At 41.2% G+C, this 27,664-nt stretch overlaps 1 protein-coding gene across 1 annotated transcript; it reads left to right on the top strand.

Annotated features, from left to right (window-relative positions):
- On the top strand, window positions 1-27,089 carry auh (AU RNA binding methylglutaconyl-CoA hydratase). Its single transcript, XM_088281985.1, has 10 exons — window positions 1-249; window positions 4,282-4,349; window positions 6,749-6,836; window positions 17,984-18,070; window positions 19,213-19,305; window positions 20,108-20,164; window positions 21,561-21,748; window positions 21,871-21,921; window positions 24,995-25,042; window positions 25,997-27,089. The coding sequence occupies exons 1-10, from the start codon at window positions 24-26 to the stop codon at window positions 26,072-26,074; spliced, it is 984 nt and encodes a 327-aa protein (XP_088138111.1). The 5' UTR covers window positions 1-23; the 3' UTR covers window positions 26,075-27,089.
- The last annotated feature ends 575 nt before the right edge of the window (window positions 27,090-27,664 follow it).

Below are 27,664 nucleotides of genomic sequence, written 5' to 3'. Positions count from 1 at the left end.
AGTCATACGGTACACATCGAAGTATGGCGGCCCTGGTTGGACGCAGGGCGCTTTTGCAAGCTTGTCGCGTGCATTTTACTGACAGTGACAGCGCGTGCAAGCTCGGCTCGACGTACTTCACGTCAAAACGGAATGTCGTTTCCGCCAAATCCTTTTTTCCTCCTGTCGGTTTTGGCGCATTGGCACGACAGTACAGCTCGGAGGCAAAGGACGACTTGGTCGTGAGGTATCTTGACGGAGATGATTACGGTATGTTGGCCTTTTTTTGTTTGTTTTTGTTTTTATTTCAGTTGTCACTGAAAGCTGCGGTTACACGGTAACATCCGCTACGCGATGTTTACACGGTTGCCGCATAAACGCCAGCAAATACCGAGTTCCGCCTATCGGAACACTACAGTGACTGTATCCTGCACCAACTTAGTTGAAATTTGCGTCCTCTTAAGTCTTGTATTACCTGAAATCCTCGCTTCAGTAAAAATAACTGGTAACTTATTGGATAATGATTTTACTGGAAGTTAGAAGTTTAGTCGAATGTTACTTAATAGTTATAAAGCATTTGTGAGTGAACGAACTTAATGTAATTGTCTTACATTAAATGTACTTGAAGTAAACTTATTTAAGCACTTAAAAGTTGGAAAAGTTTTTTCAAGTATTTAGTTTACTAAAGTGGTACAAATTCACTGTTGATAGTGATTATCAAATATATTTTGTCAATCTGGCACTCCACAGAGAATTGTGTTAACGTCCCAGTTAAAAAAATTAAAAAGTTAAAAATTTCTAAGTGTATAAAATGAGGCTTCAGTTGTGGAAAGAGCCGTTTTCGCTGCTCTAGAACGCTGTTTCTACTAAATGCACTGGAACTACACCCCACTCAAATGTTAACTCCAAATGAAATACTACATGCAAATGCTTTCATTTGGCATTCTTATGCAACACAATTGCCAGCATGTGGCTAAGTGAACAACTACTGAGGGACAGCGGCACAACTGAGAATAAGAGAGAATCAGGTTTTCCAATCATTAGACGGCGTAGACGGGCTTGCGGGAAGTCTACTCTGCATAGTGAGGCGAGATTGGTTCTCCTTGTCTACTTAAGGCCTCATTACACTCCTGTGTCAGTACCGTCGACAACTGATGCATTGCATCACGTGACAGACTAGGGCTGTGATGATAATAATATCTATGTATCGCGATAATTGGGTGATTGATATCAATGGAAAATGGTATAGATTAATCATCGGTCAAAAAAAATAAATAACGGCCCAACTCGTCACTAACTCCCTCCCATTTAGGAAATGCAACCTGAGGCTTACGCATGCGCCGCTGAGCTCGCGTGACTCAGAACAAACAAACAAACAAACAAAAGAAACAGGTGGCAAAAGGTCGACTTACCGGCCGATTTGAGGAAACTGCCCGTAGCTCCATCACATGAGAGCTCCGGAGAAGCGAGGCCGGCGTACGTAGCAGTTAGGCCGATGACAAGCACCCTCCGCGGACACGCATCACAAGGGAGGCCGATGTGCGTTTGACTTTTTTTCTCGTTCATTTCGAAGGTTAAATGTTACATTTTAAAATAAAACAAATCGGAATTCAGCCCATTTCCCTTTTTTATTTTCAATAGTTAACAAAATAATTATTCGATATATATATCGATATCGCGCGATATGACATACTTGCGTCATGTTATAGTTTTCAGCCATATCGTCCAGCCCTATGACAGACATGTTGTGCTGCGCAGCACATCTGCAACATGTCTGCAATACATGCCGCACGAACATCGATGCGAGCTTTCTCTCTTGTGATTGGTCCGTTATTTCACATATTGCAATGACGGCATCAGGTTTCGCTGCAAGTTGCGCCATTTCATACAAAGAATACATGCACCTAGTAGACGAATGACTGTATGAGAAGTTGCGCGAATATATTCATCTATATGATGCCAGCTTCAGATTTTATAAAGATGGCCAAATGGTAGCCCACTCCTGGCGTGACATTTCTGCATTTCTTGGAATTGTTGGTGTGCCAGCGAAGGTGGTAGGTTTTGAGGGGCAAATTCGCCATAGCGACACCCCCCGACTTGCAGTGAAACTGCAGCACATTTTCAAAAGAACGCGTGCGGGTTTGCGAGAGTGTGAAGGCAATTGACGCGTGACATTGACACAGTAACGTACGCACGCACATCGGCCGTGGAAGTATGAAGAATTCTTTCGGCTTCTGCAGCTCGCGATGGCAATGAGCTTCGGTATCCCATTAGTAATGTTAAAAAAAATTTGATAATAGTCCAAAGGTCGCATAGTTACTTTTTTGAGTGGGATTTACATTAGGTCCATAGGTAGTTGTACTTGGTGTTGACAAGTTTATGTTGTGTATATGTGTCTGTGTAACAGATTTGTTTGTTTTTAATTTGTGAAATTTGTATGTTCTTATGGATAGTTATAGGGGTGTCCTGATACAACTATTTTCACCCCACCTCTGTCCGATAACAATATCGTCTGATATGATATCAGCAGGAATGATTCATGCTTTAATTTATTTGTTAGTCTGAAATGTTAGAATATTGATCAAGGGGTACTATTAAAGTAAATACAGATTGTAACCAAAGGTAGGTATGAGTAAGTATGACTCCTTTATTCTGAATATTTGGGTTACATGAATTCAACCTCAAGCATGAGAATGTACTACACTTGAATAAAATAAATGAAAAATAAATCAAAGCAGGTCTCTATACTGATTTTTTTTTTTTAACTGGTTGTAAACTGGCTTCCCCAGCTTTATTTGGTTGCTCGAGTGCTAATGTTACAAAGATTTATGATTGAATCATATGAACAGAGCTGCCAATTATAGAAATTCACACCATGAACAAGTTATGATAATTTTCCTGTTTTTTTTTTATTCTGCCAGGAGCATTACTGCTGTACTTTGTATTGGAGTGTTTTACTGTTTTATTAAACAATGCTTCAAAGAATAAATCACTCATAGAATTATTTATTTAACAGCGACCTTTCAACAATGTACATACCCACGCACACACACATTTTTAATGAAATGCCTGACCCTCTTTGAATGCTGATGGTCATTTTCAAGTGAAGACATGCTCAAAGAAATAAATTATTTCAAATATCACTCACCATAGCTCCTCTTGCAGCAAGCCATGACCGTTACTTAAGTATTAATGACTATTGTGACAGTTACTTCGATGCTATCCATCAATCCATTTTTTGAAGCACTTAACCTCACTAAGGTCGTAAACGTGCAACAAAGTTGTCGTCTGCGCAAAACTGGACATCTTAAGCTGGATATGAAAAGTTCACTTTTTGCTTTAGTTCGCCTCAAGTACAGTTGTGTGGATGCGTGGAGAATCTGAGCAGGTAGCCAGGTTTACGTGATTAAGAAAAAAATGCAACAGTCGCAAATATAGAAATTTCACATCACCACAGAAGCTTGACAGTGGCGGTTTGCATGGCTAGTTTATCTCCGTCGTCCCACTTTTGTTTATATATAACTCCCTGCCACTGAAAGAGTCTGCCAGACGCGGCAGCAATCCAGAGAGGTCGTGCTGGTAATGCTATCTCCTCTGGGATATTGAAAATGCTTGTCAACTCATCAATTTCACCAATGTCGATTTAATCCACACACCTATAATATACAGCAGCGAAATTAATGTATAAATACAGGTTTAAAAAAAATGCGGCGGCACGGTGGCGGACTGGTTAGCACGATGGCCTCACAGTGAGAAACAGCATCGGTCGTGGGTTCAAGCCCGGCTTCGGCCATCATGTGTGGAATTTGCATGTTCTCCCCGTGCTTGCGTGGGTTTCCTCCAGGTACTCCGGTTTCCTCCCACATTCCAAAAACATGCATGGCAGGCCGATTGAACACTCTAAATTTCCCCTAGGTATGAGTGTGAGCGTGAATGGTTGTTCGTCTCTCTCTGTGTGGCCTGCAATTGGCTGGCAACCAGTTCAGGGTGTCCCCCGCCTACTGCCCGAAGATAGCTGGGATAGGCTCCAGCACCCCCCGCGACCCTAGTGAGGAGAAGCGGTACAGATGAAGGATGGATGGATGGGCTCTGCATGCTATATCCGGCATCGGCTGGATACAAGAACAGGAGCAGATCAAAGAATGGGTTGACTGTCTATGAGTGCTCATATCGGAGATTTTGACTGATAAAATAGAATACTGTTTTTTTTGGCTGATATTAGACAGCAATCCGATACAAATACTGGATCGGGACTCCCGTAGTTAGTCACACATTTGATCATGTTTTAATCTTGTGTTTCAGGTATTGTGGTTGTTGGAATAAACCGACCAAAAGCCAAAAATGCTATCAGCAAAAATCTGGTAAAAATGGTATGTACTGTTTATTTGCCCTTTGTATTTGTCAAGTACAGATTAAAACATCGATAAGGAATGAGTTTATACAGGAAGTCGTCAAATGAGTCCTTACAAATTAGTTCCGTTCCCACGGTGGTGATGTAACCTGATTATCCGCCTCATGTTTTAAGTGGGATTAAATTCAAGTAAAACAAAGTCAATACTGTTACTCAAAACAACTTTGCAGATTTGATCTCCCACTCTCTCTGTGGCCTAAATCGGATTTCAATAAATCTTAAGTGAGCCGTTCAGACTGTTATGAAAAAAAAAAAAAAAAGATACAGGTAGCATACGGGCAAAAAAAAATCCAACCTAAAATGCCAGATGAAGCACCGCCGTCATTAAATGGAAACTTCCTAGGTCGAGTATGTTATAATTCGAAGACTTCCTGTATATGTTTTTTTTTCATTAATATATAGCGATAGAATGATTATCGGCCAGGCCAATTATCGGGGCAGATTTTTGGCATTTTGACGATTATCGGCATTTGCCTTTTTTTTTTTTTTAAACTTCCAAGGCCGATAAATTAAAAGCTGGGTTATTTTGGCTTGCTGCTGCACACTTCTCTCACTCTCGGCTGTGCTTGTGGCCCTGCCTGCAGAAGCAGATTGGCACGCCCACAGCACCATCTGATTGGTTCTTTGTGCAGTTGGTAGCAGCCAATCAGCAGTAAGATGCCTTCACCCAAAGACCTGTTCAATCAGGAAATCACTTGAATAGAACTATCTGACAAAATAAAGTCGGCCAAAAGATCTCAAAAAGTTTCAACACAATGCCACAATCCAAATAATTTCAAGAACAAATGAGAAATAAAATGGACATTTATCAGTCTGGAAGTGGTTAAAAAGACGTTTCTAAAGCTTTAGGACTGCAGGGAACCACAATACAGACGCTCCCCAACTTATGAATGATTTACGTTCCGAACAATCGTTCGTAAGGTGAATTCGTTCGTAAGTTGCTTCAGCACTTTATTTTGTATTATAATTTATGTTTAAGGCCTATATAAGTATATTGAAGGTTTATATAAGTATGTTTAAGGCTTGTATAAGTAACCTGTATTGGTTTGTACTGAAAAAAAAAAACATTTAATAAAATGGAGAGAGTACATACAGTACTGTACTACGTATGTTAGAGAGAGACACACACACACACACACACACAGTATGTACATGTACGTAATAAGATAAATAAAATGAAGTTTAACTTACTTTTGGAAGATGTACCTGTTGCTTAAGGAGATGGAGGAAGAGGAGGATTTTATATCATGAAAGGGTCTTCGTCGTCACTGGAATGGGCTACTATAGTTAATTCCTCTTACTTCCTCCTCCGTAACTTCAATGTAGGAAGATGATGAGGGTTGATGAGTATCTTCCTTGGTGGATTTACTAGAAACTGGACGAATGAAGCGATCTAAGGACGATTGATCAGTTTTCTTCTTTTTTTTCATCAGGAAGGTGGATGCTGGGTGTGCTCTCACAGCGCCTAGCGTCGGTATTAGCGGCGGAAAGAAGCACTACTCGGAAAAAGGCGCGCAATACAAAATCTAACTTACAGCATCTCTTTCCGAACATTTTTTGACATGCGCGCAGACATGTTCGTATGTACTGTTGTTGTAACTCGAATGTTCATAAGTAGGGGAGCGACTGTATTATCCATTATACACAAATGGATAAAACATAGAATAGTGGTGACCCTTCCCTGCAGTGACCAGCTGACACAAATGACCACAAACACACAGCGACGGCTTATCCGGGAGCCCAAGACAGCATCTAATGAAGTCCAGGCCACCCTTGCATTAGTGGTCAGTGTTCATAATTTATCAATAAGGAAAAGACTGGGCATAAATAGAATCCTTGGAGAAAACTACTGCTGACCAAAAAAGCCTCCTCTTGGAAAAATACTTGCAAATATGGACTGACGGGGGAAAAAAAGCTGAACTTTTTTGGATGGTGTGCATCTCATTATGTCTAGCATAAAATAATATGGTAGTCAAAGTCCAGACGTGAAAACGATTGAAATGACGGCAGGACCGCTCATGCTCAAAACTCATCCAGTGTTGGTGAGGTGTAAGAGTAGGCCCAATTATCTCCTTGTTAGTTCATAAGTTTAAGGGGGAAGTACTTTTTTCACACAGGGTTAGCTAACTTTGAACAGTTGCTGTCCCCTTGAATAAATCAAATCCCCATTTAAAAATTTTATTTTATGTTGACTTAGGTTCTCTACGTCTGATATTAAAATTTGTCTGTTATCTTGAACAATAAAATGATCAAACTATGCAAAACAAAATCAATTCAAGGAGGCTAATGGTCCTAAATTTGTTTTTGTCTATTATGTAAGCCATGTCCTGCATTGAAATTTTCACACATTTCTTCCAGATGTCTGAGGCTGTGGGTGATATAAAAAAGAATAACAAAGTCCGCAGCGTAATTGTTTGCAGTTTAGTTCCGGGCATCTTCTGTGCAGGTAAGTCTTGGTGCTCGTGTCAATTTCCTTTTGTCCATTTGTCGAATGAATGAATGCAAGGTTTAAGATTTCTGCGTAGTGCTCAAGTCGGTCGGCTTGCTCCGTGCAGGATAGTCATTTGGGTACCAACGGAGCCGTTTGTACATATTCTGTGTGAATTTTTTGCATATACAGTAATACCCCGGTTTTCGCGGTTAATGGGGACCGAGACCACCCGCGAAAACTGAAAATCCGCGAAGTAGCGGTGCACCTTCAAAAATGCTTAAAAAAAAAAAAAAAAATATATATATATATATATATATATATATATATATATATATATATATATATATATATATATATATATGGGTAGAGAGAGAGAGTGAAATTCATGTTATAACAAAAAAAAACAAATTATTATTAAAACTTATTTTTTTATTCCCCAGCCATTATTTTTGTATTTATTCAATGACTTTTTGTATTTATTTAATCACTTCGACTTTTACCTGCTGGTACGCCGTCCGGTGTGCCCTGTGAATGTTATGATCCTCCAGCAGAGCTGGAGGATTGAGCAGGACTCTCCAAACGCAGACACGGGAAAAAAGGTGGTGATACAAAGATATTTATTATAATCACAATATAGTCAGTGTTAAAGGAGTGGAAGAGTTGAAACCTGGCTAGTTTTATTCGATGTCCTGCATCTTGTGTCACTGTTATTCTGTGGAATGCTGAGTGTGTGGCTGGTGAAGTTGGAAAAAGAAAGTGAAAGAATGTGAGGTTTGGGAGGTTTTAGGTTGGTGCCTGGCGCAGACAGACACCTCGAGCGGGAAGGGGTCGACAAGAAACTGGACCCTTCAGCCACAAGCAGGAGGGGCCACCACTTGAAGAAAGACCAAGAGAAGCAAGCTAAAGTTAACTGCAGCATACACATAGCCAATAGAATCATGCCAGGATGCCTTTGTCTCTGTGTCATTTGCATATTGTGTCTATAAATTAATGCTGAACAGCGAAGACAAAGAGAGCTGCTGTATTGAGAGGGACCCAAACTCAAGTTGTAGATTTGTGTGTTAGGAATAAATCCACTCGTGTGTGAAAATGCCGGCTTCCTGATACCTTTCTATTGCAGAACGAGCGCGCATATTGTTGGATGAATGAGAGTTGGGTAAAGTCACAAATTGGAGTCAGATTATTAATTTGAGTTTACATTGGTTTAAAATTAAATTCTAACATTGATTTAAAGATAAATTCCAACAATTATGGTGACGCCGACGCGATGCATGAGAGGTAAAAGAAGTTTGGAACTTCGAGAAAAACCACATGAGACTGGGTCTCGCACGTCCACACCAGGTGACGACCTGAGAAAGGATAAAGTATAAAAGAGCCACACATCCGACCATCTTTCCTCTTGGGCCCACAGTGAAACAAGGTAAGCAGAACCCTTTCAAATTCTGCACATTGGCAACGCTAAATTATAAGAGGAAGGAGGAGCGGAACGTAGTAAGCGTAAAAGTGTTGGACGCTATTAGGGTGTAAAATCTGGGATTTACCTTCTAGCATAATTAATGGCGCAAAAGTAAAGTAGTATACTTAAAAAAAAAATAAAAAGTGTTACAGTGTGGACGTTAGTAGGGTCTGAAATCTGGGATTTACCTACTAGAATAGTTTGGAACTATTCGTGGTTAAGATACGGTATAAAATCTGGGATTTACGTATCGGGACACGGTTTAAAATCTGGGATTTACGTGTCTGTGTGGAAGCTGTGTGAATGTGAAGGCTAAAATTGTTCTGCGTAAGAAGTGGTTGGGACACACACGAGTGGATTTCAAGATGGCGAAGGAGAGTAAGTGTGATAGTGGTCTCGGGTGTGGCACGGAGATTAAGGATAAATTCATAAAAATGAAACATAAAAAAGAGAAGAAAAACATGAAGTAGGGATGAAATAAGAAAAGAGAAAGAAAGAAAGCTAGAGAAAAGAGAAGAAATTGTGTCAGTGTAGAGATTGGAAGTTCAATAAGAAAAGAGAAAGGAACAATTAATGTTCCATTGAAAGGAGGATGATTAAACAGGCAGTATTGAAGAAGGTGTGACTTGAACAAATGAAAAGGATAAGAATTAGGGTCTGCTGTAAGGAGGAATTGAAGAAATAAATATTTTATGTTTCATACTTTAGTTGATGGTCTTTCTATTAAGGTAACTGTAATTAGTAACTGGAATGAAATGCACAGATGGAAATGACACAAAGAAAAAAAAGATTGGTGTTATGAAATCATAATTGAATGAAGCTTTTGAGAGCATGCGAAACCTTTGCAAGAGCATAGGTGGTTCCTGACTTTGTATGTTGTGATTTGATACCTTGATTGTTTGAGTGGCTTTGGTAAGGCTACAGTGAATTTGGAAAATTAAAGGAAAAAATAAGAGTGAGAAAGATTTTACAGAAGGCAATGGGTAGAGGTGTAATCGTAAAATCATGAGTGTGCTCTAACAAAGAGTTAACAGCTCTTTGAAGTTAGATGCTCATTCCCAAGTAGGGGGAGGAAGTCAGAGAAAGAGGATGAAGTGATTGAAAAAGTGGAAGAAAAGACGGAATGTCTGAGAGGCATTTATCCACAGTTGCCAGACTCGCAACAGTATGTGTTTGAGCCGCCGCCCGATCCGACGGCGCCATTAATGGGGGGGGAGCAGAATGGTTTGAGATGCAAAAGATAACGATTCAAGGATGGCACCAGCGACCATACAATTGATCGAACAGGCTGTGAATAATGAGAGAGAGGGTGCGCGGAGAACAGCAGGGGAGTGTGGAGACGCCCGTGCTGGCCCCGGGGGGGGGAAGCACCAGCAGGAACATGTAAACATTTCAGACACAAGAGGAAAAACAGGCATCAATGGCAGTCGTTAACTGATTGAAAAGGAAGATATGCCTTTTGGTGCTCTCGAAAGAAGGTCACAGTCTTTTTGTTTCAGAGGTGTGTCTCGGCACCCCCCTCGATGTTGCTGACGATCTAATCTTCAGGCATCTGCCTCTACTTGAGGTGTTCTCATGTGGTCGAGCATGGGTCGCACCATGGAGCAATTTTTTTTTGCAGTGCTAGTGTAGTAAGGTACGGGATAAAATATATGTATTCAACCTAACAATAAATACAAATTAGCAGGGAATTAGAACACAAGTTAAATACTGAAACATGCAGGGGATGCCTGAGGAACAGCAGGGCGGCGACAATCTTATTAAAATTTAAATTTTTAAGCAAAGGGATTGTGGTTTTGGGATAAATTTTAAGTGAAGTATCCTATGAACATGTTGAAAGAAAATCTTTGGAAAGGGGAATATCTAGCCATTGGAGATTGGTTTACCAAATATAAAGTTGGACTAAATAGTTTTGTAGATGATTTATTAACTGATGTGTATTAAATGTGACAAAGGTGGAAGACAGATGTTTTTTTTTGACTGTACGACGCGAACGCTGACATGACAATTTTAGAGGATATGACATCATTCCATAAATACCAGACTGCTAACATTCGCATCTATGAGCTGTTTGATGTCACAGGTGCAGTTTCGTCAGCTACGTCCTTGAGAGGAGAAACAACTTCACGGGGAGTGAATGGGAAAATCCAGAGACCCACAGTTGTAAATTTTGGCATACGCTGGCTAAATTAAGGCAAAATTATGGATCTGCCAGCACAAATCTCAGTGAAATCAAGGCGGACGCGCCAAGGGAGGGGTCTCTGTGTGGAATTGGAAAGTATCGTTTGGTGAATGAAAGTGTGAAAGAAAAGTGTTTGTATGCATATGTGGTTTGAGTGAATGTTGTAGGGACGGGCCTCAGGACAGAAAATTGTTTGAGGTCACCGGCAAGCCCTTACAGTACTTAGGATGCGATGGGTGGACAGGCCTGATCAACCTGAATCCCTATTGCACTCCCGAGTATTGATTTTCAAATTGTTTTTGGAGAAAGATTGGAGTAATTAAATTCAAGCATCAAGTGAATGATTGATTGACGTTATTACACAAAATTTATGCAAAACTGAAAGTTTTGGAAGGAAGATAATTTGTCTCTTCTCACTGGCAATTGCCACACCTCCAGTTATCTCCACAGGTTTGAGGTGACATGTGACCAGTGTGACCAGAAGGCCAGAGAATGCTTCAAATAGCGCCTCACCACTACCATCCCAGAGGTTCTCCTCAACAAGGAGGGAGATATAAGATATATTCACATTGGATGCGCGACTAGATAACACACACCCAGTCCAGGATAGGGCAAAATTTTCTTGGATTGTTCAGACTTTTCCATATAATACAGCACCACAGCAGTGATACTTGAAGTTAATGTCGAATTAGTGGCACTGTTTTTATGGAAAATTACTCACTTAACGCAAGGGTAAGTTGTTGTAGAGGAGATATTTCAGACAAAAATGACCCTGAAGTGGTCACAAGCACGTGTCTCATGTTGGATGTATGAAATTTTATTCTGATATTTTCCATTGTAACGTATTTCATTGTATTTAGGACTAAGACATTGTAAAACACTGTTTGGAAGAACTTATAGAATACCTCAAATTTAAGAACAAATGGGAAATAGATGTTGAAGCAACTTTAGTTGACCATATGTGAAAAATGTTAGGAAAACAAAAGACAGGCGCTAATTTAGAGTGACAAAGCTCTTTCCGTCTCCCAGCAGGGGCAGTAATCTAGTAAAGCCAGGATACTGGGTGCTTGTAAGAAGTTTGAAGATAAGACATTTGTAATTACCCAAGGGGGAAGGAGGGGTTAGTAACAGCTCTCACAGCTGTAAAGATAGCAGAAAGGTCAACATTGGTTTATTTGACACGTTGTAAAGAGGTCACGTTGGTTGAAATCTCCTACAAAGGAGACACCAGACTAAGAGGTTTATACAGAGTTACAAGCGGGACAAAATTTATTTCAGAGGAACTATCCTCACTTGAGGCCGAGGCCAGATCTGCTGACCAGCATGATGGTCACCAGCTAAATGGGGACACCTCAGGTGAGATTGGCTGTGCCGTGCATCAGATATTTCTGGCCCGTTGGGGTCGATGTTGCTGTGTCTTTCAGGTGGGGAAAAGGGAGACAGGCCTGGTCTATGTGGCCAGGGCGAGACGTGAATAGAGTGAGACTTCCGGCAGTGACCCATCCAATAATGTCGACATTACACAGCTGTTCCAGTTGGCCGTCCACAAGGGCGTGCCCCTCCCAGTGGCAGAAATCAGGCGAAATAGTCCATCAATGAGAAATGCTACTCGGGCAAAGTAGAACACATTGTGTACATAATTTTGCACGACATCAGAAAAGGAAAATATGGGATTGGATTAAGGAGCGTGACTAAAATTGTTGTACTTGCAGGTTTAGAAGGCCAAGAGAGATAAGAAAAAAGGAGGCAGCTGCTCCTTCCACTTCTGCTGCTTCTGGGCAAGGTTCGGGTGACGCAGCGCCACAGCAGACTGGCTGCTGTCCATAGCAGGCCGGTCAACGAGGTTGGGTTTGCAGTAACAGAGGTACGGGTGGTTATGGACGGGGGTTGTGAGTGGGGTGTGCTCTGGCTGCGGGGTGTGGGGTCACTGGGTGATGAGCTGTCCATGCCGAGCCACTTTCTGGAATGTGCCATCCTCCGGTGCCATATCTGTCACAAAGAGCTCCACCAGCGCAGGGGGCGCCACCGTTACCCACTCCCAACGCACTTGACACAAACCCGCTCGTACCCCATTCCATGACAGGGGGCCGCGGAGCTTCAGCGTTCGAGGACTAGCAGGTCCTAGCATTCCGGGGACGGTGGATGGACAAGTTTTCGATGGTGCTGGATATTGGGGCGAGCTATGAGCTCCTTCCGCAACCCCCACTGAGCCATGTGGACTCTCAAGATTGCCTGAGTCACTGCCATTGACTGAACGATCACTGGAATTCGAGTGGCATTCCCGGATGGGACTGAACTTGACTCTGCACATCCGTCGGAGGGAGCATATGTCGTGCTCTCTTCCTTCCCAGTGGCTAAACTGAACTGAAACATTTGAGGGCAGCTCTGAAACCTGGTTCCCATCCTCCCGCGGTGGGTATGCCCTGTTCTTGCTCTGGTCTGAGTGGTTTAGCAACCGCCACCCTTTCAATTCACCAATTGACATATCACATTGTACATGTGATCACAAACATGATTTGGTTTATCAAAAATGCACTCATCCAAATTTAGTCATGAGTGCATCTTGCGTTAGAATTATATATTTGTTATGTCTACCTGCGTTGCCTCGCACGCGTGCCTTGTCCCTGGACAGCGGAAATGGTATGAATTGTTTACTTTCGCCGAGCCACAAATCGCATTGAATATTGATGAGCGTCATCATACTAGAGGTCTAGACCCCATAGTTGTTGCACAATCGGGAGATCATATATCAGCACCGACTACAAATTCTTTGGTTTTGGGAACATTACTAAATTTCAAAATTTCCAGGGAAGGGTCGCTCGGAAATGGTAGTTCTGTGTGTGTCTCTGCTAGAGGTGTTGTGGACCCAGGGCCCGACTGATTTGGGGCTCGGCTCCACAGCTCCGCGATTGTTTTTACTGTCTCTACCCCCTCCCCCAGTTGACAGAATCAGTGTGGGCACAGCCTGTAGGTGGATTGAGCCAATCATGAGACAATAGGAGGTGAAGACTGCAGCGGTCTTGGAGCTGTCTATGTCTTGTAGAGCACCTTTTCTTCCCATAAAAAAAAAAAGAAAAAATAGAGGTTTAATTCGGTATCTGCGTTATTATAGTTTTGGGATTTTTTATTTTAAGCATAAATGGTTACTATTTCATTTGTGTTGCTTTAAAATTTGTCAATTAACAGTCAAAATTGGAGCGTTAGCTCGAGGCTTAATTTGTAATCTCGGAACACAGTTAGATATTTGAACTCAGTGAACTCAGCATCACTGGAGTCGGACATCACTCCGTACATCAACCTCCGGGTGCTTTCCCGGAGGTGGACTCAATCTCGCTGATAAGGACAGTTTAGAGTTCTGGCTAGAACCTTACGCGCCACCCAATTGGGAACTACAGGACAAAAGTGGTACCATAACTCACAGTTGCGCCCGGCCCCGGTATTTGTGCCCGCCAAGGTTGAGCTTAGAGGTTGACCGCCCGGACGGGCAGGTCAAGAGAGGGAATGTGTAGATGGCATGAATTGGATCAAAGTCAGACACTTTCGAGTCTGAACAAAGACGATGACGATGCAAATGTTTAACTTATTGACTATTTTGCTTGCTGGCGTGTGCTTTGTGTGGACGATGTTGGCGTTTGAACATAGGATGCGGGATGACAGAAGTGATGGAGCGAAAGGAGCATGTAATGGAATGGTATGGTATGGAGCAGAGCGAGATGATGGTAAGACGCTGACACAGACACAACAACTACTGCTAAATCTGAAATGTAAACAACCGACACAGGTGAACACTTGGGTGACAATTTTAATTGGACACACCCATGGAATGATGTGGGAATAAAAAAGAAAGAGCCTATTTTTGACACCCAAGTTGCAAAACAGAAGTTCACCTGCCTAAAAGTTAAATGGGACGGGTCCTGGGATTGGAAATATCCAGGAGTCATGGTGTAATGAAAATGTGTCTTTGCCAGTAGGAATCCCTCTCGCTCGTGATGATGTTTGGCTGTGGTGTGGAGAGAAAGTGCTGTACGATAGGCTTCCCACCAATGCCTCAGGTAAGTGCGCCCTGGTAACGCTGATCATGCCAGTTAGTGTGACAGCCTTAGATCTGGCCAAAATGGAGTGGGAATGTGTTGGACAATGGGGAAGAGTCCCCTTCCTTAACAGGAAGAGAAGGGACATGCATGAATGGTTGAATGCAGGAGATCCCACATATATAGATGCAATTGGAGTCCCAAGAGGGGTCCCTGACGAGTATAAATTGGTGGATCAAATTGCGGCAGGATGGGAGAGTATTTTCCTGTTTGTTACGGTAAACAAAAATGTGGACCGGATTAATTATGTTCATTATAATGTCCAACGATTGGCGAACTTCACCACCTCGGCACTCCAGGCAGTGCATGAGCAATTGGCTGCCACATCTCTGATGGCATTCCAAAATAGAATGGGCTTAGATATGGTGTTGGCTGAAAGAGGAGGAGTGTGTAGTATTTTTGGGGATCAGTGTTGTACTCTGATTCCCAACAATACATCTCCTGACGGTCGCCTTACCAAGGCATTGGAGGGTCTGCGCACGTTAAGTGACAAAATGAAGGAGCACTCAGGTGTGGACACCAGTTGGTACTCTGACTGGTTAAACATCTTTGGCAAATATAAAAGCTTGATTGCATCAGTACTGATTTCTATCGCTGTGTTTGCCGCTATTATGGTGTTATGTGGATGTTGTTGTATTCCATGTATCAGATCATTAACTGTTAAGACAATTGAACGCACGTTGGGGCCGCTCCCTTCTGGTGGCCAGTACATGATGATCCCTCAGAAGGACCCCCAGGAGGGGGAGACAGCTGTGGCCCTCCGGGAGTCCGGGATGTGAGTATGTGTAGATGGCCTCAGCGACCTGAGGCCATGAGGAGGGAATGAAATTTTCTATTGATTTTTAAGTTTTACTAATTCTCTATTGATTTTTAAGTTTTACTAATTCTCTATTGATTTTTAATTTTTACTAGTTTTCTATTGATTTTTAATTTTTACTCATTTTTATTGATCTTTAGTCTTTTACTAACTCTCTATTGAACTTTACCTCACATTCTATTGATTTGTAAGTTGTTACTAACTTTTCATTGTTTGATTTTTAGCTCGTGTTTAACAATAAAATAAGGGGTTCGAGTGATGACCTCAGTTGTCTGAGGTCATGAGAGGGAATAAAGGAGTGGAAGAGTTGAAACCTGGCTAGTTTTATTCGATGTCCTGCATCTTGTGTCACTGTTATTCTGTGGAATGCTGAGTGTGTGGCTGGTGAAGTTGGAAAAAGAAAGTGAAAGAATGTGAGGTTTGGGAGGTTTTAGGTTGGTGCCTGGCGCAGACAGACACCTCGAGCGGGAAGGGGTCGACAAGAAACTGGACCCTTCAGCCACAAGCAGGAGGGGCCACCACTTGAAGAAAGACCAAGAGAAGCAAGCTAAAGTTAACTGCAGCATACACATAGCCAATAGAATCATGCCAGGATGCCTTTGTCTCTGTGTCATTTGCATATTGTGTCTATAAATTAATGCTGAACAGCGAAGACAAAGAGAGCTGCTGTATTGAGAGGGACCCAAACTCAAGTTGTAGATTTGTGTGTTAGGAATAAATCCACTCGTGTGTGAAAATGCCGGCTTCCTGATACCTTTCTATTGCAGAACGAGCGCGCATATTGTTGGATGAATGAGAGTTGGGTAAAGTCACAAATTGGAGTCAGATTATTAATTTGAGTTTACATTGGTTTAAAATTAAATTCTAACATTGATTTAAAGATAAATTCCAACAGTGTAATCAGCGCGTCTCGCAGCAGCTGACTGCATGGCGCGAGACGATCGCTGGAGGAACGCCCACACAGCTGAAAAAACAAAAACACACGCGGCATGACAGGCACGGATCATGACAGTGAAATGAAAGGTGGCATTCTTCATTTATTTATTTATTCATTCATAACTGACGGCCTCACGCTCCGCTCGTGCCGGGGCGGAAGAGGTGCTCCTATTCGGCTTAACTGTGACACACGCCCGCCCTCCTCCCCCGGAGCTTCCATTCGGTTAAACTTAGGGGCCGCTTGGAACCGCCCGTGCCCGGGGAAGGTGCTCCTCTACGGCTTAACTGCCACGCACGCCGGCCGGAACTCTGGTACGGTCCGAACCGCGCGAAACGTCGCCACCAATCGTGTCCGGGGGAACTTGCTCTTCTTCGTCCACTCTCCTCTTCGGCGCACGCCGGCCGTCTAACCGCTCCAGCGCCCCCTCGTGCCGCTCGGCGAAACTACAATGCCCCCGAATATTTTTTAGAGCCGCGAAAGGTGAACCGCGAAGTAGCGGGGTATTACTGTATTAGTCATAATGCCAAAGCTAGCAGATGCACACGTAATGCAGTAGTATAGCTGGGTAAATGAATTGAAAGTCAAAGACAATCATTTCCAATACCATGTCAATGTTTATGTTGGCCGTTCTTGGTTGTAATACCAGACTAGAGCACTGAATTAGCCACAATTAATTATGTATTAGTATTTCACAGTGGACAGAACTACACGAGGAGTTTGTCCTACATCCTTAATCTCATAAGACTCCTGCTTTGTCTCACTTGCCCTTTTGGAGTCGCACCCTGCACAATACAATACAATACAACTTTATTTATATAGCGCATTTAACAACAGCTTGAGCTGTAATAAAGCACTTTCCATGCTGTATAGTAACCAATAACCTCACTGACCAGTGACCACTACTGTCAATCCGCCCCAAATTTTATATACTAGATTCTGTAAAGCGCTTTGTTACAGCTGCAGCTGTTGTGAAAGCGCTATGAATAAAGATGTATTGTATTTTATTCTACGTGGCCTTTTCCAACACTTTTTTGTCAACACAAACAAAACACTCTTCAATTCTTCGTTGTATATACATTTGGGGTGGCGCCCTCTTGCAAAATGTTCATGTAATGCAGAATATTTTCAGCTTGGAAGTGTTTGGCTCATGTCAAATGGTAAAGAAGCCCTTGCTTCTGCTAAATTTTGCTGGGCAGTGTGTCTTTGCAAGAAATGTCCAGTTTTCAATGTTTAACAGGAACAACTGGGTATTTTCTTTTGCTATAAGCATATCAGTGAAAATTAATCTGCTCGACCTGTCAATTTCTTAGTGGCAATAAAGTCGCTAATTTCTTTTTGGAAAAATAATCACGCTGGATTGGAGAAGTCGTCGTTTATACTGTCTTTGCTTTTGTACAATAGCTCCTTTCTGTTCTCACCCATGTTGTTGGTGTAAGCCTTGCAAATGGTATGCTTAGATATGCTTAGAATTACCACCAGCCACTAAAAAAGAATTCCAATTGAATCCTGCATGACAAAATTCAAATGAATCTCTTAATTGCCTAGCCATACATAATGCAAAGCATGTGCAGAACATGTGCAGATCTACTTTTATAAGTGGATTCACAAACATTTAAGTTATGACAGTTGCTGCAATAAAACACAAACGTTTCAAAAAGAATCTCGCCTAATCTGTGCAGGAGCAGACCTGAAGGAGAGGGCCAAGATGCATCAAAGTGAAGTAGGACCATTTGTGTCCAAAGCCAGAGCGCTAATCACTGATCTGGGTAAAACATTTGTACGTTTTATTTTTTGGGTATGGATGTTAGAGTGAGTTAGATTTTGGAAAACATGATATAATGAATAAGTAATATGTATGGGGGGAATAAAGCATGGTTCTTTACCTGAATTTAAAAGCATTTCCACTTGGGGCTGACTACACGACATAACAGCTAAATGCTGGTCCACTATGTTTGCGTTGAGCTCAGGGATCCTCTAATTGACCCGAGTACATTTTAGCCACCTCAAACCCAAAGATAGGCTAGCCCGTCCCCACAGTCCCTGGTCACACCCTTCCACGTCTCGCTGTCATTGCTCTCATAAACAATAAGGTCCCTCAGCAAAACGAGGCAGTCTCCAGCGGAATTGCCGCTCAGCACCCACACCTGCTTGGCACCTCTCACTGGGTCAAAAACAGAGTGGAACTCATTCCAACCTCTCTCAAGAGGGAACCCAAGGTTTGTTGAGGTGTGCCCGACTATCTACTCGGAACGTCTCGATCTGACACACCAGCTCCGCTCCCTTCCCTGTCAGAAAGCTGACATTCCATGTCCCAAGTGCAAGCTTTTGTAGCGGAGGAATGGACCTAAGTCAGGGGACTAAGTTCCCCGCCTGAAGCCGACACAGAGGCCGCTCTCAAGGGTTCCCAACCGTTTGCCCCGTCCTGCATTGTTGAGCCCATGGAAAGAGTGTTTCACGTTATCTCTTTAGACCAGAGCCCTGTAGGTGTTCACCTGGCCACCAAGCACTTGCCATCGAGCCCCATCCCCAGGCCGAGCTCCTGAAGGGGGTCAAAGTGAAAAAATTCTTTCACATCGGGGTTTTAGAAGCTATGCTTTGTGTGGTCCCTCACCATCGACCGTGTGCCTACCAGGGTTTAAACTTTAGACTCTAAAGCCTCTCACAACTTGACTGCTTGGATCCTTAGGACACATTTTTTCCCCTCCTTTGTGGTGGAGCTGTTAGTGATGAGAATTATTCACGTGGACAAACTGAATAAAGTTTCAGTTGCAGCACCAAAGTGAAATGCTCATTCAATATTTTTCTTGACCGATTCTTGTTTAATGAGTTATGCTGCATAATGAGGCAATTTCCTGAAATGCCCAACAGTTGTATTTGTGCTTCTGCTGAAATATGTTTCCACTAACAGGAAACCTGCCAATGCCAACAATAGCTGCACTCGATGGAGCTGCCTTAGGAGGAGGCTTGGAAATGGCTCTGGCGTGTGACATCAGAGTTGCCTGTAAGATTCTTTCAACTTTTCTTTTGGAATAATAGCAGCTTGGGGTCCGACATTTTTTATGAATAAGGCCTGAAGGTCCAGGCCAGAACGGTAAAGAGTTTGTGACTGGAGACCGGGGGACTGACTGGCAAAAAGGGCCAAGTGCCCATCTCTGCTTACTTTCATTTATTTATATATCATTGTAATGTTTTATTTCCCTTGTTTTACATATCATGTTGTTTCTTCGGATATGTATGCTTGCAGGTGTCTTTGAGTGCCCAGAAATGAGGCTTGAAATAAAGTAAATACCTGTTTCACAAAAAATAGTAGTAGAAAATGTGATTAATCGCAATTAATCACAGAATTGTTTGCAATGAATTAGTTAAAAAAAATTAATCACTTGTCAGCACTAAAAAATAAGTATTTTTTTTAAATCACTTTTTGTGATGTGGTTGGCAGCAACGCAATAGATTTGAGACAATTTTAAATTGTAATACCTGAGAAGGGAGCACAATGTCTGGTGGTAAATATGTCAGTTGTGTGTATCTTTGCACATCTTTGTCTTTCAGTAAATGTGTGGAATAGTGTAGTTATGTCAACTGTTTATTTTCTTTACAATTTTCATGAAATATTTTAAATTGGAACCAAAAGAAGAATTAAGCACCTTAGTATTCCGCATAATGGACTGATTAAAAATGTGTTTAATCAATATAATTAACCCGTCTACTGATTTATTTTTAATATTGTGCCTGTACTTGTGTGTTCTGTGTTTATGTGGGAGTTTCAAACGTTTTATTGATTGTGATTCTATCTTTTTCTCCAGCAAATTCTGCAAAAATGGGACTTGTTGAAACAAAACTTGCTATTATCCCTGGGGCAGGTAAGATTCTTTTTGACTGGAACAATGAATATAACATACTTTCTAGTAGTTGTTCATAATACAAAAATGGTGATGAATGATTACTCAAGTCAAGGGCAGACCCCTCCAAAAATCCACAGTTATTATTAGCACCCTTGTTTAGTTCAAAACAGGTTCCCGCTAACGTGCACTGTTTACACTTGCCGGCCAACGGGGAATGTAGTTTACACAGTTTCAACAGTAATTTGGAATATATTCAGGTTTGCAGCAATCTAAAATTTGCAAGAAAAAAACATTCAGCAGAAAGAAAAAAAAATTAAATATTTTCCACCATTAAAGAAATCATCTGGCCTGGATGGTCAATTCTTCCACTAATAAGATCAATATATGCGTTGGTTTTTATCAGGAAAATGACATTAGATTGAATTTGAAATGTTCTGAATTTGTTTTGGGCAAATCAGCAAAACAAAGCCCACTGCAAATGAACAATAGGGACGTTCCTATGGGTTGCGTCGAGCTGCCAGTGTGTAGTAAAAATATTTTGACTGTTCAAATGTACTCGTAATAGTGCTGGAATAGTGTCGTTTAATAGTGCTGTTTGAGGTTTGTTGAAACAAACAGCCATAGGCAAGTGAAGCATCGGTCTTTTTTCTCACAGCTTTGGGGACTTAGTCTGGCTGAGGGAATGCATATTTATGACGAAAATCTCAACTAAAAGAGAATATAATGTCATGGTGCCTTTTAAGAGAATGAGGAAACGAGCAGTTCACGAGCAATGTGTTCCAAAAGGCATTTCGTAAGATGAATTGTCCGTAGATTGTTGTATATTTTATTTTAATCTATAAATTTTAGCCTGACTTGCTTTTTTTTTTTCCCTTGATCTCCCCCAGGGGGTATTCTTGCACCATTAAACAAAAAGCCACACCCAAAAATGGTTGTTGCAATCTGTAGTAAAAGTCTTAACAAAAAAACAAAAACCAGCGCATCACACTTGCCAAATCTCACACACTGCGTGATGGTTCATTTGGTTTTGGCCAGTCACGGTGGTGGCGCTCTTTATGTTTAGTGACAGATTTGTAGTTCCGTGTTAATCCCCAAGAGCATGATGTTAATTTAGTGATAGTGAATTACCCCCAAATTAGTTTTTTTGTTTTTTCTTTTATGCAGGATTGTGTTTAAAGGGCTTTTTTCTTCAAGTTTTGAAAAATGCCATTTTCTTTCTATTTAAAGTATGAACAAAAATCTGTTACAATTAACCAAATTTGGGGGAAATAAAATCAATGTTTATGAAATATTTTATTGAATGGCTAAGATTTTAATTTCTTATTAGTCCTATGAAAAAAAGTAAGTGTCTTTGATGATATTGAACAGTTTATTTAATTCCCAGAGCATCATATGTTGCTGTTTTCCTACGCAGGTGGCACTCAGCGTCTCCCCAGGGTGATCGGTGTGTCTCATGCTAAAGAGTTGATGTACACTGCGCGGGTGGTGGATGGAGCCGAGGCCTGCCGCCTGGGTCTGGTCAGTCATTCTGTGGAGCAGAATAAGAGTGGAGATGCTGCCTATCTGCGAGCTTTGGAGCTTGCACGCGAGATTAACCCTCAGGTGTGAGGACGCTAGTCGCTAAAGAGCTTTCAAGGAAAGCATTTTGTGTCGTTTTGTTGTTTTTCTGTTAAAGCTGTCATACATTTGACGCCCCTGTTTGATCTTGGTTTTTATTTCCACAGGGTCCAATCGCAGTCAGGATGGCAAAACTGGCTATCAATCAGGGTATAGAGGTAAGACAACAATGCACACCAATCCCATACATGTATGCACTACCAACTTTCTTATCCTGCAAAACCGATGAAAGCAATTTGTTTCTGCTCTGGTAAGTGTCGGAACCCTGTGGTATGAGCGGGACGAATCACCCATAGTCACTTAAAACTTCGACAATGTCTGTTGTTGAACACAAGATTTCACCACAGAGCCACCAAAGATCACAATAGCTGATATTTAGGCTTCATTTTTGTTCATCTAGAGTACAGTGTATCATATCTATCTCTCCATCCATCTTCGAAACTGCTCATCGTCATGAAGGTGTCAGGTGTGCTGGAGCCCATCACAGTCGTCTTCAGGCGGTATACGTTGAATTGGTCGCCAGCCAAACGCAGAGCCCACAATATAATATTTGTATAAATTATATACGTGTATCTTAAGGGGAAGGAAGTCAAGTCAAACATTTTCTTTACAATCGAATTTTCTTTGCGCCCTTCCGGTCTAAACAAAAATATGTCTTGTTAAGCCATTTCGAACACAAACACCCTTTTAAAATGCAGTGTGGAATGAATACAGAGATGCTGATTGCAGGCAACGACCTGTCTAATTTGCATGATATCTGTTTTTGTAATACCAATTTCTCCTAAGACAAAATCCCCTCCAAATCTTTTTATGACTTGCCCGACTTGGAAGCAGTGTTGTTTTTGGCAGGCATTTTAGATTTAGTCTTAGTCTTGGTCATTTGGACGACGATGCTTATTAGTTTTCGTCAGATTTAGTCAGTCTTATTCGTGATAGTTTTAGTCTAGTTTTAGTCGACGAAAACTCAAAATGGTTTTAGTCGGTTTTAGTCAACGAAAACTCAAAAAGGTTTTAGTTGGTTTTAGTCGACAGAAATGCAAAAAAAAAGTTTGTCTAGTTTTTGTAAATTTATTAGACCAAAACTCAAAAAGGTTTTGGTCCGTTTTAGTTAAAAATAGCCATACAACATTTACACCCAATAGCAAAGACTGTGTTGGACTATTAAGGATTTTGCATTACACACAGATAACGTAACAGTGGAAGCAATGCTCATTGCTCCAAAATAAGCTGAGAACCAAAACGCTTTATTTGGTAACTGGCTTTATTTCACTTAAAGCAACATAAAATAAAAACGTTTTAACAACATAGACTTGTAGTAGACGTGTTCTATAGTAAAGTAGCACAAGTACAAACTCTATCAAACATAGGACTTGTTTACTTGCACCAGCTTGCGGTTATCAGTGCGAAGTAGCCATGCGGGTGTCACCGTCGCCATGGTCCGTCAAAGGAACGCGTGTCAGTGTGTGTGAGCCGAGACGAATGACCGCATACGTGTTAGTGCGACACCAGTATGTGTGACGGTGCGTGCGTGGCTCTTGCGCCCTGCCTGCTGTCCCGGTGATGTGCGTGCCCAAACGAATATAGTTTGCACTTCATTGCAATGTTTTAAAAGACAGATTACATGTACAATATGAAGGGATGTCATCAATTTTGAGCGTCTGACGAACCACACGCTAACAATTTCGTCACGTCTCGTCACGTCAACAAAAATGTCATGTACGTCACGTCATGTTTTTGTCATCAAATAACCTCGTTTAGATCGTCATCGTCTCGTTGTCGTCATGAAAAAAGTGGCGTTAATGAAATATTTTCGTCATCGCCATCGTTGACGAAAACAACACTGCTTGGAAGGAAGAAAAATAGCAAGAAAATGTGCCAAGTTAATCTGCAATACGGTGAATCTTCAATAACCGAACTGCGAAGTTGCGAGGGAAAACTGTATTCAGATTTTTTGTGATTGGTTGTTAGCTGAGTCCAGAATGCTGTTTTTAGACTAGTGGGGTGCATAGAACATATTGTAAAAAATATTTTGCCTTCCCATTCAACTTTTTTTGGAAGACACCAGCCATAATGATAACTTAATTTTCGTAAATTCAGCTTCATGTCATCAATCTGTATATTGCAGCATACACAGGAAGTTTTCTATCTTTTAGGGATAGGACGTCAACCGATAGTTATTGGTATCTGTGTCAGTAGCGCTTTATTTCATGCCGTCAGTCTCGTGAAGGCCGCCGATACTTAAACCAAACAGAATCGGACATCAAATAAGCCCACTTGATGCTCTTGTGCAGCGGTTTGATACATGAGCGAATAACCATCTGCTTCAGAATGAAATGTCTTTGTTAAAAAAAAAAAAAAAATCAGTCTGAGAAAGTCTTATCAATCTCTATTATCATGTTTTCCAGGTTTGGTCACATGATATTCCCCATATAGTAAATAGCCTAGTTTTATCTCACGCTGGCTGGTTGCATCACCTCCACGTCAATGCACGTTACAGTATTTAACGGACTACAAGGCACATCTATACATATGCCGCAGCAACTATTTTCAGGGGGAAAAAAAGAAAAGAAAAGATATACAAGCCGCATCAGGCTATTAGCCGCAGTTTTCTGTTGAAAAAAAATAAGTTGTTTACTGCATGTACAGAACGATTTTGTACTGTGAATGCACATAAAGGCACATAAACAAATTGTTAAAACAGTGCCTTTTAACACGGTAACAACTTTGATAATTCAAACAGAACAGACCCAAGAGAAAAAAAATCTACTTTAATTAGCGTATTTTCTGAACTATAGAGCGCCCCTACCAGTGAAAGAAAAAGCCACAGACACACGGCACCGTTGTATTAGCCGCATGGTTCAAAATCTCGGAAAAAAAGTAGTGTATAGTCGGGAAAATATGGTACACTAAACCTAAATACGGCAGGAAAAATGTTCACATTTATCTATCCATCCATCCATTATCTGTTCCGCTTCTCCTCACATGGGTCGCAGGCGTGCATGAGCCTATCCCAGCTGTCTTCGGGCATTAGGCGGGGTACACCCTGAAAAGATTGCCAGCCAATAGCAGTGTTCACATTTAAACCATTTAAAATGTTATCACTGTTAATCAGAAAACTGGCTCATGTCTGATTTTTCGTAAATGAAGCAGTTTGAGAAATAGAAGTAAGTTCATTTCAGGAGAATTGGTTAAAATCAATGAGATTACAAGAGTTGCCATGATGTCTTTCAGGTGGATCTGTCGACCGGCTTGGCTATTGAAGAGGCATGCTATGCCCAAGTGAGTACATGCAAAATCCTTTCATGTTGAATTGTTGCAAAAATTGCCACATACCAAGGAAATAGAGTAAAGTTTTATTTTAGAGATCAACATTCTTATTGGAAAATTCAAGCACTGGTGTCTGGTCTTGCTTGTCAAAAATGTTTAAAATGCAATGAATTTAATATAGAATTTGAAAAAAAGAGCCCCGTCTTTGAAAATATTCCACTTTCAATTAGCCTAAACAAAGAAGTCAACACAACGATGAAAAAAATAAATAAATAAACTGGTCAATATAAATATTAAATAAACTCCTTAAATATCAGTCAATGTTGATAATTATTGATTTATTTTTTCCCTTTCACTGTTTTTGTGTGCGTTGTAATTCAGTGTAATGTGCAGTTTCACCTCCACCGATGCTTACTTGCATTAGATGCTACCCCAAAATAATATTGTTAATACATTAGCCTTCATTCAATGTTCATACAATGTGTATTGAACTGATACTCTCTTGCGGTGCAGGCTTTAGCGTTGACTACTATCTTTTTAGCTGACTCATTGTCCATTCATATTTTACTGCCTGTGAGTAGAATACTGAGAGTCGGACATGGCTAACACTGGCGCTAACACATCCCGACCAGGAATTTCTTTACATGTGCACATCTCTAAGGCGTTTAATTGATAATAAGTTAAGCAACTCTCTCGTTCTGCCTATGATGCGTGCCCTCGCCGTTAGTTTAGCTGTGTAGTCTTCGTTGGTTTGAATACTTCTTCCTCGTTGGTTAAAATGACTCTTCTTCATGTTTGGTGGACACTGCGCGCTACCTACAACACACTCAATGTCGCTATCGTGGTATGCCTTATTTTTTTCTATTGAAAATGTTATCGCAGGCCTTTTCTTTTGATATTGATCACTTGACTATCGCGATACATATTGATCATCCCAGCCCTAATTTATATATTTTTGTTTCAAAGGTAATACCAACCAAAGATCGACTGGAGGGTTTGGCTGCATTCAAGGAAAAGAGGCCACCTCAGTACAAGGGAGAATGAGTCGTCGTGCTCCCAAAAACTTTCAAGAGTTCTGCCTTAAGTTCTTGTACCACTGCTTCCAACAAGTTTAGAGGTGAAATTGTACACTTCGGTGCATTAGCCTGCACAATAACTGAAGGACAGGATAATGTTTGATACTGTTTGCTCAGTGCTTTACATAACAATAGGTAGAATGTCAACGACCATGCTATATTGTCCAAGCAATGTCCAGTGGTAGCTTTTTAGTTCCCCGATCCAAAAAGCTATAATTTAGTATGATTTTGTTAATTGCTTCTTGAATTTTGAGTCATTTTTTTTTGTTTTTACTTGGGTGTTCGTCTGACAATTGCCATAGCTATTTTACAAACCAAAGCCTACGTAATCACAATGATTGCTAAGTAACTGTGGTGTCGTTTAAATCACTCATCCAACATTTTGTCAAACACAGAGAAGCATTTGAATATAGTGAGTTGAGCTGGGATGCATTGAAAACTCAGTGTCAACCTTAAGGATTGCATGGATTCATAGTTTGTGGAAAAGAAACTCTTATTGTGTCTGTACCCTGTTCGACATTAACTGTTACAGTCTACACTGCACACTAATCAAAACATAAATTATCCCTGGCGTCTGGTGGAATCCTTACACCTCCAAAATCATCACTTTTCCGGAGAAAGCTTGAAAAATGGCATGTTTAACCCCATTAATAATGCATTGTCGAAGCAAGCCATTTTCAACACTTTGGATTGATCAATTTGAAAAAGTAACACACACACAAACGCGCACACACACGTTGACTGACCGATTGTATGAATTGGTGAATAATTCGCCAAATTGTGACAATGGGAGGTTTCGATCTAATGCCTGTGATGATAAATTACCTTTTATTCTATACTTTGTTCATTAATTTGTAGGTAGCAGTGTTTTGGTTCATAACTACTGTACATAAATCTCAAACTCATTTGGACGGCTGATGCTTGTACTTTAATCCTTCTGTAGTGTGGCACATCCCAGATGGCAAAATAAAAGGTCTGACGCATGCAGTTGTGATGATGTCAACCACTCATGTGAAACGTAACTACCTTTTGATTGATACTCACAAGCATATGGCAGCTAACTGATCTGTTGAAAGATAGCATCAGAAGCAGGGCTTGAGAGAGAGGCATAATCCTTAAGAGATAATAGATTGATAAAAGTAATGGATTAGTTTTTTGTTGTTGTTTTCAACCATTAACAAAATCTGAATCAATTAATTTTAAATTAAATTAATCCAACAATACACTGTATTTTCAGGACTATAAGACGCACCCATATACAAGCCGCAGCAACTCATTTTGGGGGGAAAACAACAACAAAAACGACATACAAGCCGCACGAGGCTATAAGCCGCAGTTTTGTGTGTTGAAAAAAAATTGTTGTTTACTGCATGTACAGAACATCAGGAAAAAAATTAAGATTGCGTTATAATGCAATAATTTGCAATACAGTGAACCCTCGCTACTTCGCGGTTCACCTTTCGCGGGTTCAGTGCTTCGCGGGTCTAAAAAATACTCGGGGGCATTGTAGTTTCGCCGAGCGGCACGACGGGGCGCTGGAGCGGTTAGACGGCCTGCG

This window comes from Idiotropiscis lumnitzeri, chromosome 18 (assembly GCF_059441095.1).
Source record: "Idiotropiscis lumnitzeri isolate Australia: NSW breed Sydney's pygmy pipehorse chromosome 18, RoL_Ilum_1.0, whole genome shotgun sequence".
Classification (NCBI taxonomy): domain Eukaryota; kingdom Metazoa; phylum Chordata; class Actinopteri; order Syngnathiformes; family Syngnathidae; genus Idiotropiscis; species Idiotropiscis lumnitzeri.
The sequence above is the reverse complement of the archived record's forward strand: the minus strand, read 5'-3'. Positions and strand labels throughout refer to the sequence as shown.

Coding starts and splice junctions, on each gene's coding strand:
- auh (XM_088281985.1), top strand. CDS start 24: ATGGCGGCCCTGGTTGGACGCAGGGCGCTTTTGCAAGCTTGTCGCGTG. Junction 6,837..17,983: donor TCCGGGCATCTTCTGTGCAG/GTAAGTCTTGGT, acceptor TAATCTGTGCAG/GAGCAGACCTGAAGGAGAGG. Junction 18,071..19,212: donor AGCGCTAATCACTGATCTGG/GTAAAACATTTG, acceptor TTCCACTAACAG/GAAACCTGCCAATGCCAACA.